Here is a 16399-nt window from a genome sequence, read left to right as displayed (position 1 = left end):
AATTCTTATTCTGATATAATGAACATTTTGCCAAGTATCCTTTATTCCTACTTCGGTTTATTGATCAATAAAATTGAATAATTTGTTATATATACACTTCTACAAAATATTTGGCATGATTTTGTACCTAACAGCTGTTTCTGAATACATAAGTATAATTTGTTGTATATATTTATATATGTGTAGTGGCAGCTGTATATGTTTTGCTAGTAATATTTGGTGTGATATCATCTCGTCAAAAGGAAGACAAGTGATCTCCTTTAGTGTATGCATTCCCAGATGTACCAAGAGTCCTGTCGAGATGAAAACTAACTGAACGTTTTCAAACGCATCTTACTTTTTCATTTAAATGCCGATCTCTCAAATATTTTCCATTCATTATTGCTTTCGATTGTCTTTGAAATATTGTATTGGTAACGAAACCTTGTAAAATTATGTTCTAAAGGTAGATCAGGCCATTTTTAAAAGGGTCTATCCTCTCGGAGCCTCCCGTGCACAATAAGTGTATATTAACAAGAAACAACTAAATAGGTTCGCAATTTTTATTGCAAAAAATAACAATGAACTCTTCACAGATCACTCATAAATATATCACTCAGACACTCATGTCAATTGAACTGTATGAAAGACTTTGCTTCAAAATATATTTGTTTTGTTTTGCAAAATTCTGATCACTTAAAGAATAAGTTGTTTCTCTAAATAATCAGAATTTTGCATTTTAACAACATCACCAACATACCCGTTGAACATGAGACAGATACGAACATTGACTCAATATTTGACTTTCACCAATCTACTACTCTCACCAATACATAATTGTGTTTTACACTCACATTAATCTCGCACAAACAATTAATAAACGTTCAGACATATGATTGCACTTTTAATGGATAAGATTCTTAAACTCCTACGAAAAGGAAGGCAACAAATCCTTCTTGTCAGCTATTTAGCAAAGATAAAATAACAATCCACTTCCATCATGCAGTCGCTTTTAAAAAAGTGTGTAAAATATAAATATCTAAAACAGGGTGTCTCCCCCTCCACCATTCAACAGTGCAAAATTTGCTTTAATGATCTATTATTTGTTAACATTAAACCTTCCTGGTCAATTGTAATATAGATTGGAGATAAAACTTGTACATATATATATGCATTAAAGCGTGCAATAATAAATAAAACTTTTTGGCAAGGCGAATCTGCAACAATGGATGGGTGTTGTTTTGTCAAACTTGTCTTCTAATACTACTAATCATATATATTTATCTTTTAGAACAAACTATAGCAGATCATATCAAAACAGTCTCTCTTAAAATCGTAAGGCATTCCTATTTTAACATAGAAAATGTTCATTCATTGCACATGGAAAGTCCATCCACCCATTTACTGAGATCATTAATGTTCAGTCTTGTATCACAGACATCAAATATTTGTAATACAACATACTATTTTGTTTTTATATTACATCTACTTAAGATATAATCATATAAAAGCACAAATAATGAACAATGATTTTCATGACAGCACCTATAATATCTTCCACTTAAAAACTTCCAGTTACATTTTCGGTACTCTTTGTGTGATTTAAATAAATAATATGAAATCAAGAAAAATAAATAATGAATGAGCATGTTGTCTCTTTGGTATGACTAGGAATTAGTGTATGAATGGCCTCATACACCAGTTTACATCACAACACAACTTTTCGCTGCTTCTTTCCGCAGATGCATTTTGGCCTCTCCAATTCCACTGAATCTTTTACGTCTGATGAAAGATCTCTGGCGACGTAAACTAGGACTTTCTGCTGATGTTTTATTTCCAGCAGACGATAATGCTGCTACTTCTATAACGTCACTTACACTTCGCTGAGAAGTCTTTGAAGAAATTTCAGAATACACTAATGCTCCTATATGCTTTGCTGTTTTCAGACCCTACAACAACAAAAACATACATATTATTCGTTAATTATAAAGTTTGGTGATTTATAACCAAAATATATAAACAAGATGTAAAAGTATACAGGCATCCTTAAAAAGAACAATGAAAAATCATATCTTAAATTAAACAGACAGCAAAACTTTACATATGAAATGTGATAAATTGCCAAAAGACAACGAGTTTATTAACAACTAGATAAATGAATTACCTGATCATAATTAACTATTTTTGATCCTTCCTCTTGTTTTGGTATGTCTGGACGGACATCTGTTTTGCAACCCACTAATATAACAGGTTGTTTGGGACAATGCTCTCGTACCTCGATTATCCACTGTAATGAGAAAACACTTTAATAAGTACAGGCTTAAAATTAAAATTTTATTTTTGATTTTTGGGTTAAATTTCAAATATACCACATCTTAGTTTCCCATAGCTAGACTAACCAAACTCCAGCAGAATGTGTCTGGGAGAGTCCAAAGTAAACTTCTATGTCTGGGAGAGTCCAAAGTAAACTTTCTATATCTATCATGACGGCAAAAAATATTTGTGTATTCCTTTCCGGTTCATCTTTAAGTGCAAATTCTATTTATTCTTAAATCATAAAGTTGAACATTGTTTATCTATCTACCTTTGAGACAACGTTGGCCATGGATTCTGGGTCTCCAACAGAAAAACATATTATGACTAAATCTGCATCACTATACGACAACGGTCTAACTCTATTGTACCCTGCATCTCCTGCAAAATAAAATAATACCGTTAAGGTTGTGTATCAACTAGGATTGTATTACTATCAACTAATATATCAGTTTGCAGACCCTGCGTTGAAGACAAAGGTCGTACATAAAAAGTCGGAAGTTATAGCAATAAGAACTCCATAAATTGGATAATTTTCAAGCCCCCTGAACGTTCTGAAAAAATGTTGACAAAGAATTGATATTTCAACACAAATTGACGATAGCTGAGGCTACAAGGGTATATGTTTTGCTGATGTAAATTCATGTAAGCAGATCACAATTTATCTGTGTATTGGGGCAGAAAATTAGCTGTAGTTACTGGGTGTAACCGTAATCGTCTGAGTAGGTAAAAATATCATTATCAGCTGAACATCATAAATATCCTAAAGGAAGGCACCTGTTTCTGTCAGACAGAAAATCTATTATACAACCTGTCGGATTTACGAGGTCAAAAAACAGAAAAAGGTGAAATTTTAGATCTTTATCATTCACCTTACTCAACATTTTGTTAATCCAAAAATTATAATGTATTCTAAAATCCTGTAAGATTTAATCAGAAGAATAAAAGGGGAGAAGACAAACGTTTATTGATACAATCGAATGCCAGCTACTTTTTCCGGGGTTTGAATTTCAAGCAATGGTATATTTGAGTTTAAAACACAAAGTCATTCTACAAAATAGGTTGTACATAGGCAGTCTTGGGAGATAAACCTTTCATCTCCCGGAAGTTCTCGACACGAGTCTGAAACCCAATCGTATAATCTATAAAGTTTATCTTGTACATGTTTTGTGAATAACCAGTCAATGGATGTTTCCGTCGCCAATTGACCAAGCCATCTGTTAACCCCACCCTTTAACATTTTTGCTCTTCTGTAATCCATGTAACTTTCTACCCTCATCTTAGATTTGATCACATATTGTTTGCAAGAAATATGAAAGACTACATTGTTTATAAATATTCAATGTTCTAATTTTTTAGTCTTTTTTAAACCTTTGAAAAATCTCGTGGATTTTATTTTGACACCAATCGCTTTCGTACTGTTAAATACCAACCCGATTCGGAGAATAAACGGTTTAATGATTTTAAGGATTGTCAGATTTTTTTTTAGCATACCAGGGATTTACTATGATCTGAATGACCGGGTTTAAAATAAACCAGATTAGCATATTTGCTGGATTAACCTAATAGGATTATACAGGTTTACTGTACATAGTTGTGTCCTACGCAAATTTGCCATGGAAAGAAAAATTTGTTTGGACCTTTATAAGCAGTTATCTTCCATTTAAAACAACTTGTTCACTTTAAAGGCTTTATACATAGTAATTTTTTATTTATTCTTTATTCATATATTTAAAAAAAAAATAATACCTAAATGTTTTTGTTGATTCTTATAAAGGATAGTTCGTTGATCACCGTCCGTATAAGTTCATGCACTTACTTAGGCATATCACGTTCACAAGCAAATTTCAATCATAAAGTTGTGTCTTTACTTTTAAAAAAAATCTCTTTCCAAACGGGACATTTTTGGCGTAAAATTTATTTATTGAAATCCGATGATTCTGTTTTAATCAATTGATGTCACGGGCTTGTAGAAAACACAAGAATCTTACTAGATATGATATCCTAACATATAAACCTTCCTGTTTATATTTTTTCTACGCCTTCAACTACTAATCATCCCCTATTCTGTTATGTTTGCATGTAATTTAATTCTATGCTCTGCGAATTTTAATAAATTACATAAAGGATAGAAGTTTTTTAAGGCGTTTTAGCTAACAACACTGTGATTTTTATATACAGAAATAAAACCACAAGTTATATGAGATTTATTATCAACCGTCTGCTTAAGGGGTGGAATGCGGATAGGTTTCAACTTGACAAATATTTATCTAACATTGTATGTAGTGGGAGTGTGTAAATAGATGTATTAAATTTCATTGAGAAATAAGAGTTTTTTTGTGTTTTATGAGTTCCCATAGCAGACGATAACGATTAAAAGGTATGGATGAAATACGAAGACCTCGTCTGCTTATAAATTTTCGTGTGAAAAGACATATACAGTTCATAGATACATGCCGATATTAAAATACAAAACATTTGAAATATTAATAAACTGTCATGAACTAGAATGAAATTAGCAAATTCTAAAGACTAGATGGTCTTCGACGCTTTACAAAATGTCAAGCTCTAAATCGTTTTGAGTCTAGAAAAGTTGCCAATAGTTTTACACAGGCTACCAAAAAAACTCAGCAACACAAAAACTACTTTAACTGAGACCCCAAAAAAAACCTAGTTACCACTTACTTACGCTTATATGATTTTTTTATTGAAGTTTAGTTGTTGCTTCGTTGTTAATATCATTTTTTTTTTCAGTCACGTGTCCTCTGTGGTACAAATGGTGAAAAAATAAATTCCAATGGTGTCACTTAGTTTCACATTACTCGGTGGAAACTAAGGATGGGAAACTGGTGTTTATTATTGATATGGATTTTTTAGATACGGATTCATAGTGCATATTGTTCTGCATTGTAGCATAAACAATGCATGTAAAAAAAGTTTTGTCAAGTAGGCAGGGATTGAGAAAATTTCAAACGGGGTTAAGGTTTGGAAATTCTGCAAGGAAAAGATTATGGGGTCTTACTTAATTTTCATCGATTTTTAAGTCATTATAGAATAAATTCCGGAGAAGGGAGGATCCAAACTTGTACACCATTAATATACTTGCAAATGCTTGTTATAAAATCAATTAGGGACAATGAACGACATTTGGTTATAATGACGACATAAGGAGATGCATGATTACTATTCTGTCTATCATATAATGCCAAATTAACACAATTTTCTTCTTGATAACAGTAATTTTGTTTTAAATAGGAAATAATTGATGGATACTCAAGTAGAACTATATGACTAATGTAAGGAGAGATCAAAGTCGTTAACGGTTAATGGGTCGAGTACCATCAAAGTGGTACTTATAAATCAGAAACATATGTAATAGTTGTGTAATGGCTAGGATAGGCTAAGAATACCACTACGTTCTGCACAAAATTCTTTACGAATTCCATCGTTTGTCGTTATAGTAAAGTGGGTAACCTTGATAAAGGAATTGTAATCAAATGTCTGGCAGACAAGCACACTGACTGGCATGAATCATGGTGGTATTCAAATCACAAAACATATGTTTAAAAACAATCCTCAAAACGAATTTGTTTTTGCATTGCTTGAAAAAAAAATTTGCAAAATTCAGACTTGTATTTTATTAGCCTGTTTTATATTCCTAGAAATAATGATAGAATAAGTGAATTGGTTTCGGCAAATGAAATGATGTATGAATTTATTAATATCTTATCTTTATTTTTTACAATATTGAAAAAAACTTACCCGACGTATCCCATATTGACATGTGTATCTTGTATGTGTCTGATACATGATAAGTTGATGTGTATGTATCAAAACCAGTTGGTGTATATGTCTGAAATGTAGAAAAAAGTAGTTAAGTATGCGGTCAATGCTTAATGTTTTAATCACATATGACGTATGAGCACAAAGAAGATAGCAGCCATATGACAATGATGTTGATCAACAATAGTTGGATGCATGATCAGTGCGGATATGCTCAAATTTTCAATGAATTTGTGGATCTATACAGCTTGAAATAAAGGGTTGTAAAACTGAAAAGACATAGCAAAAAACAAATGTATTAGGACTACAAGGGCAAAGAAGCACACACTCGCCAAAGTAAAAGACACCTCTATCATATGAAAACAACAAACAAAGGAACCCCAACAGACAAAGACTTGAACCCGACAATGCAAGGTTTCTAAGTCTATCTTTAACTTTTATCTATATTACTTATTTCTTTCGAATAAATTGTTTACCAAACAAATGTTTCCCACGGAAAGGATCAAGCTAGCAGGGCTTATGAAACATGTCAGAGGTATGCCCGAACTGAGGATTGATTGCTGGCACATGTTAAATATTCCTACAACCTGCACAAATTATATTGATATCGCAGACATAATCAAGATAATATACCGCCGTATCATCAGATAAACATTAATCTTTACCTTCTCCAAAGAATAGCTTTCATTTTCGGTATATTAAAATACCGTAAATAGTTATGTTTACCACTGAATACCTCTAAAGGATAAGGGTTGCATTTCATATCAACTGTTAGTGCAAAGATTTTGCAAAATCAACTTTGCTTTTGCCTATCATGACATTGGCATTTGCTTGTACAGAATAACTTCATTTCCTCTCTAAATTGCTTTAAAACGTTTTAGGAATCGCATACAATGTAAAATATCGTAACACAATAATTACCGATTCATTTTTTTTGTCGGAAATTCGTTGATTTCGTGTAATGTTTTCTCGAACTAATTTATTAGGACTCGGAGGCACAACATTGGGATGTTTGGGACATCAATCAAAATGATAACGAATAGATTACAGAAAAGAATATTCAAGTGCAATCGTTTATTTATTCTCAGTTGATTGAGTACTACAAATGCCTGTATATTTAAAGTGGAATTCTGACAAAACATTTATTCTGAGATAACAAAACACTTTTCTTATCAATTGTATAGATAGGTATTGTCGGTCATGTTACACATGTTAAGGAAACTGTTTCTCATAAAACCAGAACAACCTGATTGTATCCTTCGAATCAGTTACTTTTAATCGGGGTCACTACAGGGAAAACACTACAGACACTTTTTGAACTTTTCTGGTATATAATTTTTTCCCCCATTCATTTGTGGATAGGATTGGAGAACAACTTCTATTAATATCACTATGTGGAAAAATTAATACTAAATTACTGAAGTGTGTTAAAAAGTTAATTCCCGTGACAGTGTATCAATGAAATTCATTATGCGACACATTTATTCATAAGGGACATACCAATAAATTACTATTATAAAATCTGCGGTATTCATTAGTTGTGGTTTTCAGGATTGGCCCGTAGAAACAGACAAGCGGAATAGTGTGGTCTTCGTTAAATCTCATCTTTGGTGAACTATGTTAAATTTAGGTGTGAAATCGTGCGGTTTTTAAAAGCGACGAGCCTGTACTAAGCATTAAATGAAAGGAAGAATTTTCGGGTGTTTTTTTTTAATTTCTATTCACCAAAACCGTCTAATGCCCAACTTATACTGACCCAAAACTAACCTAATAGTTTAAGTTTCAAATTTGGAACCTGTCCATTATCTTCTGTTCTCCGGAATTTGACAAGAGTTTACATGTAGAAAATGCATGCCAAAACCAGCTGATTGTTCATTCATAAAACAAGTTCGAATAAATGTTAAGAAAAGACTAAATGATCCGCTCAGTGATTTTTTTTCTCCATTGTATTTTTTTCTACAGTCTGATGAATACCCAACTCCGCTCTTTATCATATCAAGATCATTCTGACAATCATTCTACCATTTATATTAAATATTATTTCAAACATTTTGCTCAAGTCAATTCGGACTTCCTAATAAACATTTCAAAGTTATCCTTAATAGTTACTCGACTCGAAGTATTGCTGAGCTTCTGAGAAAAAAATAATCATTCTATATATATAAACTGCATAAGAATTCCATTTCTGTTATCAAATATGTTGTACAGGCGTGTGTGATTAAAGTCAGCAAAATGGTCAGTATGAAAGAAATCATTTGGTTATTTGTACAAGGGTAACTAACATAGTTCTCATGGAATGAGAGAAGGAAGAGGAAGGCTTCATCATATCAATCTATTTACATGTATATTTATTTTGTAGATTACGGTTAATTGGCATCATGATAAAACAAACTTCCTCTGAATGTGGAACGAAGTAGTATATACCATGTTAATTAACAATTGTAAATGAATCAGAAAACTAGGGTATCCTTATTAAATCTATTTGAAGTATAACAAATTACACCTACACCTACGAAAGACCGTAAAGGTTAAATTCAGTTATATATTTTTTATTTGAATGTGTTAATAAATGTAAATATTTAGGGATAGTCTTTACTTCTAGTGGTCTTTTTCAACAGGGGAAAGAAGAGCTATTTAAATGTAAAAGCCCCAACATATGTAATACATTTGTACGAAAAACCCGCTTATTATGGTACTATACTAACTAATAGGTCGTTTCCATAGCATTTCATCGGAATTTTCATTGCGTGCGAACGAAACTTGGGAGGGTAAACATTATTTTATAAGTTAGACAAAACATAATCAAAAGATCTTCTTAACGCACAAAGTTTGCGTCTTTTAACCGGTGCCAAAAGCTGAGTTGGGAAATTCTTAAATATAGATTCTGCAATTCTTAACGTATGCAATCCTGGGGAATTAAGGATCGCTATCAGATTTTACCTGTTCTTATTTTTGACACTTAAACATGTTAAATACTGGACGTGATACTTGTCAATTTTGTGAATGTAATTTCGTGAATAGATATTGAAGGTTTAATCTATTATTATCTAAAATTATCCTATAGACGACATCCCCTACCAAGCATTGTCCAAATTTAGGTCAATTTCAGCGATCTAATATTTAATTTAAATGGAATCAAATGAAAGCATTTTAAATCGAAGATATATATATATATATGCTAACATCAGGAATTCCATTTCAAATAACAAAATAAGCTTTTTATCTTTTTTTTTAATAATAAGACTCGACTTTTTTTTGGCATTATAAGTTATGTTGTAAAATATTATGCAAAACTACAATTAAGTAAAGCCAAAGTGACTTATGTAATAATATAACAGATTAGAAACATTCTTTCATGTGGAAAACTTAATATTTTTTACAATTCCATGAATATCATGAACATATTTAAACCATGCGCTATATAATTTCAATATAATCAAACCTACGATGCAAAACAAGTGCTACATAGCGTAAACAATCTGTCAGAATGTATATGATAACAACTGCATGGAAAACAAACAGCTGTCATTGAGTTTGATTTTCTACCTCAAAATTTCAGAAACTGAGGATAAAGGTTTTTATGACCAACCCCGATGTTATTATTTATTGTCCATAAATAAGGTTAGCAGGAGAATGGATAACCGTGTTGATCCATATTCGCCGGACTTTCAAAATGATTTCAAATTTATAAATTGTTCATTTACATCAAGGAGATATATCCTAAACTCATTGAATATTAATTTCGTTTTCTATATACATTGTACAAGCAGTTTTGTTTGTACTTATTTTTTTTACGAGATCGATGTCTGGAAAATGAAATATTAACTTTTAATTTTGAAATTTTGGAGCTCAACATACGGTCTTCCGACAATGGACATGGCTGGACACATTATCTTTGCAAAATGGTGTTACTCGAACAATTTAAGCCCTCCCAGTCTCAGATTTTCTTAGTGAGAGTATAACAATTTTTCTATGGCGAGGTTCGGAGCGCTATATATAGACTGAATTATAAGGCTTAAATTGGTTTATTTTGACTGAGTTGGCAAGTTTTATCCTATACATTTTATCTATGTATCTTGCATTCCATCTGTCACCCTTGACATATCAAATTTAGAGCAGACGATATTCTGTCGGCCATAAAACAATGATTACATTATCACCTGTTGTGGGGATTTACTGTAGTTTAAGTATACATCTGATGTAACGTTTTGACATTCATTATACTCAGGTAAATGATCAGGTGTGTTATCAGCATACCTGTGGCTCATTCATTTAAATCATATCAGTCTCAAAATCTCAACAACCCAAAATATCAAATATTTGATTTCGATAAGCTTATGAAATCGAGAGAAACTATGGTCTCTTTCTTTTTATATTTTCAGAACTTTACTGACACTGTATAAAACAGTATAAAACAAGCAAATATGAATTATAAAGAATGTTAATTAAAAACAAAATTAACACAAAAGAGCGTGTCTACAGTATGATTCACATGTGAAGGCTAGAACCTTGTAGTTAACTTTAAAATGAACGAATTTATGATTTCCTCCTAGAAAAAGTTTCATTCTAAATCAAAATTCATATAACCTCCTTGATAAAACCAATCAAATCTTGTTGAAATTTAATTTACTATAGTTTATTTGCCACTTGGTTACCAACTTATCATATAAAAGTATAAACATGTAATGTATCAAGTTAGCCAGGGACTTTCTATATAATAGTATAGAAAGTCCCTGAGTTAGCAAAGCAGGAAAAATAGCTTACCTCTGAAAAATTTCCCTTCACATATCTATTGATCATAGATGTTTTGCCGCACCCACAATCTCCGACTACCACTAACTTAGATTTTACAGTTGTCACCTCTGGTTCTTCGTTCCTCTGTCCCATGATATCATTTGAATCTATTTGTTCACACTTTTAATATGTTTTTCTTTCATAAAAAATAACTTTTAACACACATGCACATGTGATTTTCTCTATTTTCCTTGTTAAAAGAATCGTCCAGCAATACAGAACGGGTGTAAGAAACTAAATTAATGCTAGAAAAATTCCGAGTCAGGAGTTACAGATTAAATTTTCACGAAAATCGACTATTTCTTTACGTTTCCGTCCCTTTCACAACTTGCATGCTTTCTCACGAGTCATTCATAAACATAGATATTCAACGGAGCATATCGCGCATGTGTAGTTCTAATTACACATTCAGCCAACCAGAGTATCCAGAAATATGACGTTGCTGTCTCCACCTGAAAGTTTGAGAGGTTCGATACAGGATAGTCAGTGATATTTAAACATTGTTTCAACTTTAAATTGAATAATCGTTGTCAAAAACTCATCTACCATTGTTTTATATGTACGCAATGTGAACTTTGAATTTTTAAACATCAACTGATCTTGTATTTGTTTTACACGTATGTTATTCCCTTATTTGGGACATAAATATATTGACATTCTCTCCGTATACTATTCCCAGCTTAAATGTAAATAATTCATATCCGGTGTTCATTCATGTTTAGAGATTTTGTGATGAATAGGTACAATACAGGTGTGTCAAATCGGATAATAACTTAAACAATTAAAAAGAAAGATAACTTAAGATCACTTAAGGCCACTAACCTAAACTATGTGAAGAATATATGCATGATACCTGTATATATAATTAGACATTAGACATTATTAGACATTATTTTATTATACCAACAAGTGTGGACACAGATGAGTGTGGATAGTATGTATGGATGTTTGACAGTGTCTTATGACAAAATGAGTTCTATGTTTTTTCTATATGGTGTTATTAACTATGTTGCATGATGACAACCAAATCTGAGCATTATGAGTGTTATTTATTAAATTTTTTATGCCCCCACCTACAATAGTAGATAGGCATTATGTTTTCTGGTCTGTGGGTCCGTTCGTTCGTTTGTCCCGCTTTAGGTTAAATTTTTTGGTCAAGGTAGTTTTTGATGAAGCTGAAGTCCAATCAACTCGAAACTTAGTACACATGTTCATTATGATATGATCTTTCTAATTTTAAAGCCAAATTAGACTTTTGACCCCAATTTCATGGTCCATTGAACATAGAAAATGGAAGTGGGAGTTTCAGGTTAAAGTTTTTGGTCAAAGTAGTTTTTGATGAAGCTGAATTCCAATCAACTTGAAACTTACTACACTTGTTGCATATGATATGATCTTTCTAATTTCAAAACTCATAACTGCTCCAAAAGTAATCTGATAGAATTTCAAGCATTTTAAGCCAATATTATCAACATCTACTAATGAGTCTTAATATGTCTACATATCTAAAAAGTCATAGTATTCAAAAGGTAATGCAAAATTATTCCTTTTCATTTTTTTTGTTATATGGATACACATTTGAGTGATACATGTACCAATACAATATTTGTTGTGGTATGAAAGTGCAGTAATTAGCATTTACTGTAACTATGTTAATTCACACAAATTGAAAAATAAACAAATGAATGGACCAGATGCTCCGCAGAGCCCAGCTTTATACGACTGCAGAGGTCGAAGCCTGAACAGTTGGGGCTAGTATTGACACAACATTCAAGCTGGAAACAGCTCTGAGTTTGAATTGTGATTAAATAGATGACACAGCTTAGGTTTCTGACACAGAATGAATGTGGTCTAATGAACTTAAATATTTGTTTTGCTTTTGTGTTAGGAGCAATTCACTATGCTGCTGAATATTAATCCTTTCAAACAAAAATATCTAAAGAAATTTTCTTTTTAATTTCTGAAATGAGAAACATTTAGAGGAGACAAACTTCAGTTAAGAGATCAGAAACTAAAAAAATGTATAATTTTTCCATTTGTAAAAGGGCATACCCTAGAAAGTGCTTGCAATCACTGAATGGTTATTAATGACTGCTTTAATTTATCAGTTGGTAATAAAAGTGAATATTGCATTGTATATTGTATAATTGATTTAAGTTGACTGAACAAAGAAAGATAACTCCAATTTTCAAAGAAGATTTCATAAAGCATTGGTATTAGGTAATTCAAGAACCATTCTGGACAAACTCCAATTAAGGGTCTTGAATTTACAAAAATGTTTGTTTTTGGTCCGTAATTATTAGACTGTTTGTCCCATAACCCACACAATATATCCGAACCTTCTACTTATGGTATTAAACATTGTGGTACAATTTCAGAACAATTGAAATACTTATACACAACTTTTTAAACCGACACTAGATTAAAGCTTGTTTTGGGCACCTTTGTACCCCTTATTCCTAAACCTTAGGGACCATAACCCCCAAAATCAATCCCAAGCTTCCTTTTGTGGTTATAATTTTGTTGTTTTCTGTTGACTTATTATAAAGTTATTATCCAGAAACCATCTTTCGGACAGGATACCAATTTACGACCCCAAATTTTTTGTGGTTGTATAAAAATGTTGAACATGTGCAATGAAGTATAGTTTTAGAAATCAATTAGGGAGCTACCATTTGATTTTTATGGGGGGGGGGGGGGGGGGGGGGGCTAGGATGAAAAATTTTGTCCTGCCTTTTTTTTTAGTTGTAATCTCTTTCTTGCCTTTTTATTTTTCAGTCTATTCGGTCCTGCCTCTTTTTTTCTTAGCTTATCCTGACTTTTTTACAACAATTGTCATCCTGCCTTTTTTTTTTTTGCCAAGTTACTCATCCTGCCTTTTTTTTTTTACTCAAAATCCTGTCCTGCCTTTTTTTTCAAATTTCATCCTAGCTCCCCCCATAAAAATCAAATGGTAGCTCCCTTAGACTGGATAGGCCTTATAATTTTTTTCCCTCCTAATTGAAGGACCGTTTACACTCAGGGCCGAGTCATCAGCAGGCAATACAGATGTATTAAAACAACCTAGCATCATATTGCTAGTAGTGGGAGTAGCATTGTCCGGTAAATTTGTTCCCACTTTTTTTTATAAAATGTATGGTTCAAATCAAAATAGAATGCTTTTATCTCCTGAATACTTACATTGTACATAGAGATGATACTACTTTGACAAATCCTTGTCCATTAGAGTTGTCTGTCAAATCTTAATTTCACAAAGAATGAATTGCATAACAATGAACTGAGCTCAAAGCAAAGTACTTTAATAATACACTTAGACAAAGAGCTAAATCCAGTGATATACTTTGTACTACAGGTCCTTCATGACCATCCATCCACCCAAACCATATCTCAATAACATTCCATATTACATGATTGGATTCAGAAGTCCTGAAAAAGACATGACTTTTTTTATCTTGTTTTAAGTATATATGCACAGGTTAAACCTTTATTGTGGATATAATCATTCAGTATCTAGCAACTATCAATTTGCTTCATGCACATATTGATATAGGTTGATTGCTCCTCTGTTGGAAATTAGAACACACCTCCATCTAATTTTAGTCAACTGACGAAGAAAAATTCAAAACTATATAAAATGTTATCTAAGACTTGTCAGTGTCTATTTCCTTTGCCACTGAATAAGATTCCATATTTACAACCAATGAAAATCAAATATCCCTCTAATAGACTTAGCATTGAAATCGTTTTCTAAAATGGTAGTTATGTGGAACCTAGAACTAAAAAAATTGAAACAATATATCTTAAATATTTCAAATGCATGTACATTTAATAATTCTCCAATATTCACTTTATTTTTCCTTTTTTGGTTTTCTGTTGGAGACTGTATATTGACCTCTATGTAGCCTTTTCAACTTATAAAAGGGGGGATACATTTCCATAGAATTAAACTTTTCTGAAACAATTGATTCCATTTATTTTCAATAAACAATAAATATTGAAGTCTATAACAGGCATCTAGGAACAGGCTCAACATTATTTCTAAACATGTATTAATATATACCAAAATGTGGACAAACCTACATTAAATATTCTACTTCAACGACTTTAATTAGTGGAGTAGATCAAATTAAAAAGTCGCAATGGTTAAAAACTCCAATGGCAGTCTTTCCTGCTAAAATCTTGATGTGTAGAATGTGATATACCATTTTTGGGTCTATATACTGTCCTTTAAATTTAGGTCATTTTGACACGGCAAAATATAAAAAAAAATGTAAACTATGGTCTGGAAAGCACACAGTTTGTGATATTTTAAGGTATCTTTACTAAGAAAACCTGCAAATCTCAGTGGCAGATCCAGAACTTTTCAAAAAGGTGTGGGGGCTCTGATGGACCAGAGGGTTGCCCACTCCCATCAAGCTTCAATGATTTCTTACATATATGTCATAAGCTAAATTTCCCCCACCCCCTTGGTCTGTCTATGCATCTGTTTATCGTTCTGCGAAATAGTACTAATACTAATTTTTCCCCTCCCTTACCTGGCCCTAGACAGTTGCTTACCTTTGTAAACATTTTATAATTATAGTCAGGTATATATTAATTGAGAGTAACTTACATAGTAGTTAATGGGACTCTTTTTCACACGGTTCTGTGAAATATAATACGGCAAATATATACCAGTACATACTATCCGCATAACACAGAAATCTGATAGATTTTCACTCCTCTGGGAAAAATCAACCTGTGAAATGAAATACCATGCCTGGAAAAAAATTACCGGGACAAATTATCCTCAGGATAAAATATCACAGAGGACGAAATAAACCGTTACATTACATGAGAAGCCGGTTTGGTTACAAATAATTATGTCACGTGAAGGCGCACTGACGTCACAATTTGCATTAATTTTGCAATACACTACAGTTCACTCATACAGAACCCATTATCATGCAAACATGCAACGTGAATGTGATTGGTTATCAAATAATACAGAATTTATGCACGTATAGTTAATATAGAAGAAATTAGTTCATCAAATGTGAGTTCGTGATCTTGTGGTTAAGACCGATGGCTACAGTGCTGAAAGTCCTGAGTTAGATTCTCACTTGGGGTGCTAAAAATATCAGTACATCAGAAGGGTAATTTTCACCCTCTCACACACATCTTTGTTAATGTTCCGGGATTGTTGAAAACTTGCATATTCATCAATATTTGATTTTGTGGTTTTAACAATCCAGACAGACAAATAGCAATAAGGTGTTTAGGAAAACATGACCTAAAACCTCCTTCATATATGACAAAAATACATGGGAACTCATATTGAATGGTCAAATGTGTTCAATATGAAAATTGAAATTAAGATGGTAAAATCAAATATTAGCCGTTACTGTAAATGGACTTAAAGTATGACTTTTCAGCAAATTTAAAGGGAAATGACACGGAAGGGGCCAAATAGTGTTCAAGGGGAGCAATTAAATGCTATTTAAATTAGTATGCAGGTTTTAAATATAGAGGGAAGTTGAGTCATCTTTTT

General features: G+C 32.2%; 1 protein-coding gene across 1 annotated transcript; it reads right to left on the bottom strand.

Moving 5' to 3' along the window:
- Positions 1 to 528: 528 nt before the first annotated feature.
- On the bottom strand, positions 529 to 11524 carry LOC139513283 (rho-related GTP-binding protein RhoE-like). The gene is made up of 5 exons (XM_071301646.1): positions 10840 to 11524; positions 6055 to 6145; positions 2564 to 2673; positions 2144 to 2266; positions 529 to 1928 (listed from the first exon to the last, which is right to left on the bottom strand). Exons 1-5 carry the CDS (start codon positions 10960 to 10962, stop codon positions 1683 to 1685), a joined length of 693 nt encoding a protein of 230 aa, XP_071157747.1. The 5' UTR covers positions 10963 to 11524; the 3' UTR covers positions 529 to 1682.
- Positions 11525 to 16399: the final 4875 nt, after the last annotated feature.

The sequence above is a fragment of the Mytilus edulis genome, chromosome 2, assembly GCF_963676685.1.
Source record: "Mytilus edulis chromosome 2, xbMytEdul2.2, whole genome shotgun sequence".
Taxonomy (NCBI): domain Eukaryota; kingdom Metazoa; phylum Mollusca; class Bivalvia; order Mytilida; family Mytilidae; genus Mytilus; species Mytilus edulis.
The sequence above is the reverse complement of the archived record's forward strand: the minus strand, read 5'-3'. Positions and strand labels throughout refer to the sequence as shown.